At 34.0% G+C, this 5,864-nt stretch overlaps 1 protein-coding gene across 1 annotated transcript in view; it reads right to left on the minus strand.

Moving 5' to 3' along the window:
• Positions 1-2,904: 2,904 nt before the first annotated feature.
• Positions 2,905-5,864, minus strand: part of ntan1 (N-terminal asparagine amidase) — a 10,149-nt gene continuing 7,189 nt past the window's right edge. The window contains exons 9-10 of the mRNA NM_200851.1: positions 5,757-5,864; positions 2,905-3,327 (exon numbers count right to left, since the gene is read on the minus strand). The exon at positions 5,757-5,864 is cut by the window's right edge and continues 6 nt beyond it. Of these exons, the coding sequence (NP_957145.1) occupies positions 3,166-3,327; positions 5,757-5,864 (270 nt within the window). The 3' untranslated portion in view covers positions 2,905-3,165. The remainder of the gene's footprint in view (positions 3,328-5,756) is intronic.

Here is a 5,864-nt window from a genome sequence, read left to right on the forward strand (position 1 = left end):
GTTGTAATTTGCCCCAGTGCTTCGGTTTCGTTTGGAAAGTGCAATAACTGGTTTAACAAGATCTCGCACGAGCTTCATATACAACACCTCAGACTGCAGGACAACACCCTAAAATGATCATTATTTAAAATAGAGTGCTGGGCAAAAATGAATCACATCCAAAATAAGAGTTTGTTTTGACAGAATATAGGCTGTGTGTGTGTGTGTGTGTGTGTGTGTGTGTGTGTGTGTGTGTGTGTGTGTATTCATTCATTCATTTTCTTGTCGGCGCAGTCCCTTTATCAATCCAGGGTTGCCACAGCGGAATGAACCGCCAACTTATCCAGCAAGTTTTAACACAGCGGATGCCCTTACAGCCACAACCCATCGCTGGGAAACATCCACACATATATTCACACACACACACACACATACACGCGCACACACACACACACTACGGACAATTTAGCCTGCCCAATTCACCTGTACCGCATGTCTTTGGACTGTGGGGGAAACCGGAGCCCCCAGGAGGAAACCCACGCGAACGAAGGGAGAACATGCAAACTCCACACAGAAACGGCAACTGAGCCGAGGCTTGAACCAGCGACCTTCTTGCTGTGAGGTGACAGCACTACCTACTGCTTCGCACCTGTTTATTATTTGTATATAAATACACACATGCATGCATATAGTTGAAAAAAAATTTGTTTTTATTTATGTTAAGATATAAAATATTTGTGGCAGCATAGTGGTTCAGTGGTTAGCATCGTCGCCTCACAGCAAGAAGGTCGCTGGTTCGAGTCCCAGGTGGGCCAGTTGGCATTTCTGTGTGGAGTTTGAATGTTCTCACTGTGTTGGCGTAGGTTTTCCCCCACAGTCCAAACACATAGGTGAATAATTGGCAGTTCATTCTGCTGTGGTGACCCCTGATGAATAAAGGGATTAAGCTGAAGGAAAATGAATGAATAAAATATGTGTATATGATACAAATGATAAGTAATTTTAAATGTTTATGTAACAATACTTTTGTTAGCACGCGTTTATCACTTGTACATAAATATTTATATACAAAACAATGCAAGTGCAAAACAAAACGGATTTTTGCGATTTATCTTTGCCCAGCACACACACATATATATATATATATATATATATATATATATATATATATATATATATAAATATATATATGAGCAATATCACACGAGTAGCAGTGCAATATGGCTGTATATCAGCACTGGTGGGAGGCGTGCGTTGGCACAAGGCTGCAGTCCGAGTGCCTTAGTGCCCCCACCAGTGCCGATATACAGCCATTGCGCACTGCTACTCGTGTGATATTGCGTTTATACAACAGTTTGACGGCATAATTGTGTATATAAAAACAAAATCAAACATGGAGAGTCTCAAAAACCCTTTTGTATGAGGAACTACTTTCTTCCACATTGGATTCAAATCATAAGCTGACAGATAAACAGTTGAGCGTGCATCTTTTAAAGATTCTAACGACACTTTAGATCTGTAGTGTCTGCTTGTTGTTGGCTGTATGTGGGCGGAGTAATACACAAAGGGTAAAGAGGCTGTAAGGGTGCTGATATTATTTAAATATATCACGGCTATCAGCCAATCAGATTCGACATCCAGACAGAACTGTTATATATATATATATTATAAAAATAGTAGTTTTATATTTGCTGCAAAAAAATTATTTAACAAGTAATTTAGAAAAACATGAATTGTCTTTTAATACTTTTTACATGTTCATACACCCCATATTTCTGTTAATCAGGGTTTCTGAATCCTTTCACTATTATCTTGAGTAAAAGCACACGTAAATTATTAGTTTTTTCTTACAGTCCACAAGATTCAAAGAAACATTTTATGGAAAATTCAGCCTAAATATTTCCAGAACATTATCATGGAAACAAAATTTGTGTTGGATTTTCCATCTATTATCAAATAAACAACCCCAGAAATCTTTCTGCAGTTAAAAAGAGAATATCATAAACAATTATTCACGTTTTTCCTGCAGCTCTCCCTTCAAAGCTGTCACTTTCTGCAATAAGTGTACAAAAGTGATTTTGCTTGATTAATAATAATAATAAAATAGGATTACAGATGGGTTGCAAGCATGTTCGTTTGATAATATATTTTTAATTCTCTTATTCACCTGCAAAATATTACAACATCCTGTATTTACACATTCACAAATGACTGTTTAGTGAGAAAATGGGTAACACTTTAAAATAATGCTCCATTAGTTCATATATTTACTAACATTAAGTGTGAACAATCTTGCACAGCATTTATTAACCATAATTAAATATTAGCTACTATCAAAATAAAATGCATTTAATAACAATTGAATGCATCATTAAAACTGTACATCAAGCTAACATTAGTTCATGCTCGGTGAGAACTAACCATAACTGCACTACCAGTAACTAACATTAGCAAAGATGAACAAATGCTGCAACAAATGCATCGCTGTTCATAATCATTCATGTTATTAAATACATTAATGGAACATTATTTTTATTAGCAAATCAAATAAAGGTTATAAAGAAATAAAACAGTAAGCTATTAGTTTAAAAAAGTACACATAAGCATAAACACACAACAAACATGACATAAAAATGAAAGCAAATAAACAGTCCATAGGCTCGTGTTTTAACGTAAGGGCTGCCAGGTTTAAATCTGTAATCAATACATCAATGAGGAGAGTTTAAGATTAGGCAGCATCAGATTTTCCCCTCTGGTTATTAAAGGAACACTCCATCTTTTAAAATAAAGACTCATTTTACAAGTCTTCTAGAGCTAAACAGTGGACTGGAACCACTTTTGCATCCATTCACCAGATTTCTCGTACTGGCACTTTTAGCTTAGCTTAGCATAATGAATTGAATCGGATTAGACCGTTAGCATAAATTTTTTTTTTTTTTTTTTTTACAGTTTTCCTATTTAAAGCTGGACTCTTCTGTAGTTTCATTACAAGTGACTAAGAAATTGGCTGAATTAAAAACTGGTCCCAGTCAACTGTGTAACTCTGGGAGACTTACAAAACGAGTCTTATAAAGGCGGCGTGTCTCTGCTTTTCTGGGTGTAATCTTTCAGCGGTGTGTGTGACAGAGCTTCTGCTGTAAGTGCAGATGTTGAAGGCCTTTATTAGTGTGTGTTTTTCTGTGGGTTTCAGACTCTCTTCCAGCGACCGTCCTCCATGCGGCTGTAAAACTGCGGCTGATCGTCTGGAAACAGAGCGTCTGCAGTCGGGTGCTCCAGCAGGAACTGGATGGTGGATTTAATGTGGTGCACAAAATGAGGAGGTTCTGCATACGGCGAGGTGGACAAATACTGAGGAGACAAACAGACGAGTGAAGTCATATTAAAATCACTGTGTTTTATAATAGAGCTGCACAATATATAGAGATGGCGTAATAGTGATATCAGTGTATGCAGGCCCGTAGCCAGCTTAGTGAAAGAGGGTCCGTTTTCTCTAAAAGTGGACTTTTTTTGGCCATTTTTTCCTCACATTTTGTATTTGATTAAGTTTAAATACAGCATTTTGGTGACATTTTATGAATTATTTTGTGCTGGATAAGCTAGAATCATGAGCATGCTTTTTGCAGTAAAAAAAAAATAATGACAGTTTTGTCAAGTTGCTTACTAAGATGATGTGCAATGATGTGTATAACATGTAGCCTACGTAATAAATAGTGCATACAGCTAAGAATACACACACATATATTGTCAAAACAAACTTTTATTTTTAGATGTGATTAATCTTTGCCCAGCACTAAAATATATATATATATATATATATATATATATATATATATATATATATATATATATATATATATATATATATATATATATATATATATATATATATATATATATATATATATATATATAAGTTATTGCATAATGATGGTTTGTTCTGTAGACTATCAAGAAAATTGCGCTAATAAAAAAAGGGGCTAATAATATTGACCTTAATATGGTGTTTAAAAAATTAAAAACTGCTTTTATTCTAGTCGAAATAAAACAAATAAGACTTTCTCCAGAAGAAAAAATATTATCAGACATACTGTGAAAATTTCCTTGCTCTGTTAAACATAATTTGGAAAATATTTAATAAAGAAAAAAAAAATCAAAGGGGGTAATAATTCTGACTTCAACTGTATTTAAAAAAATAAAAAATAAAAATTATATATATATATATATATATATATATATATATATATATATATATATATATATATATATATATATATATATATATATATATATATATATATATTTTTTTTTTATTTACATATATATATTTTTATTTATATTTTTTGATTTATATATATATATATATATATATATATATATATATATATATATAAATATAAAATAGTAAAAAAAAAAAAAATATATATATATATATATATATATATATATATATATATATATATATAAAATAAAAATTGCATATCGAATGTTTTCTGTGGTTTTATTTTTTGCTGCAAAAAATTCATCTAGTAAGCAACTTGACAAGACAGTCATCATTTTTGTTACTGCAAAAAGCATGAACATGATTGCAAATTTTGTCAGTCCAAACACACGAAATTCAAAATATGGCAAAATTCATTAATGCAATATGTTGTGATGATCAATATGCACAACTCAGAGCTTTTTAAATATATGCATATTGTATTTTCTCATCTGTTAGGAAGTTAATTAAAGTTAATTAACGTTAGCCCTACCCTGTTTGACAGTCTTTTTGAACATATATTCAATTTTTTGCAACAGTGATGCTGCTGCCTGCTTTCTCTTTCTCTAAATATTGTTTAAAAATAAAAACACTGCTTTAAATCTAGCTGAAATAAAACAAATAAAACTAAAGCCGACAAGAAAATGAATAAATAAATGAGACTTTCTCCAGAAGAAAAAATGTTATCAGACATACTGTGAACATTTCCTTGCTCTGTTAAACATCATTTAATTTGAGAAAGATTCATTACCATTAATTTGATGCCCATTTTTGCTTACTAATATGCATCGCATAGAAATCAATCAGGACACATTTATTTATTTTCTAGTTTCATTTTCTTTTCGGCTTAGTCCCTTTATTAATCCGGGGTCGCCACAGCGGAATGAACCGCCAACTTATCCAGCAAGTTTTTACGCAGCGGATGCCCTTAAAAGCCGCAACCCATCTCGGGGAAACATCCACACACTCATTCACACGCACACTCATACACTACGGCCAATTTAGTTCATCAGTTCCACTATAGCGCATGTGTTTGGACTGTGGGGGAAACCGGAGCACCTGGAGGAAACCCACACGAAGGCAGGGAGAACATGCAAACTCCACACAGAAACGCCAACTGAGCCGAGATTCGAACCAGCGACCCAGCGACCTTCTTGCTGTGAGGTGACAGCACTACCTACTGCGCCACTGCTTCCCCCTATTCGCCAAATATTGTCCGATACTAACAAACAATCACATCTAAGCTTATTAAGTAATTATAAAATCTCTAATTTACACAAATGATTACCCTAATGACTGGTTCTGTGATCCAAAGTCACATTTGAAGAGTTTATTTGCAAACACTGTTCATTTCCATAAATCACATTATCAAGCACCATAAAAACAACAACATCATCATGATTAATATAATGAATAAAAACAGTCATCTATTGTTCCAAATGAGCTCTTCATATTTCGCTGAGTATAATGTCATATGTCAGATACACAGGAGAGTCGTGTATGTGTGTGTTGGTCAGACCTGCAGGATGGTTTCATCATCTTGTGTCAGCCAGAAGGCCATGTCCTCGTTGGGAGTCCATCTGCACGGGTCGATTTTCACGAGCTCTCGTGCGGAATCATACACTTC

This window comes from Danio rerio, chromosome 6, assembly GCF_052040795.2.
Source record: "Danio rerio strain M-AB ecotype USA chromosome 6, GRCz13ab, whole genome shotgun sequence".
Lineage (NCBI taxonomy): Eukaryota > Metazoa > Chordata > Actinopteri > Cypriniformes > Danionidae > Danio > Danio rerio.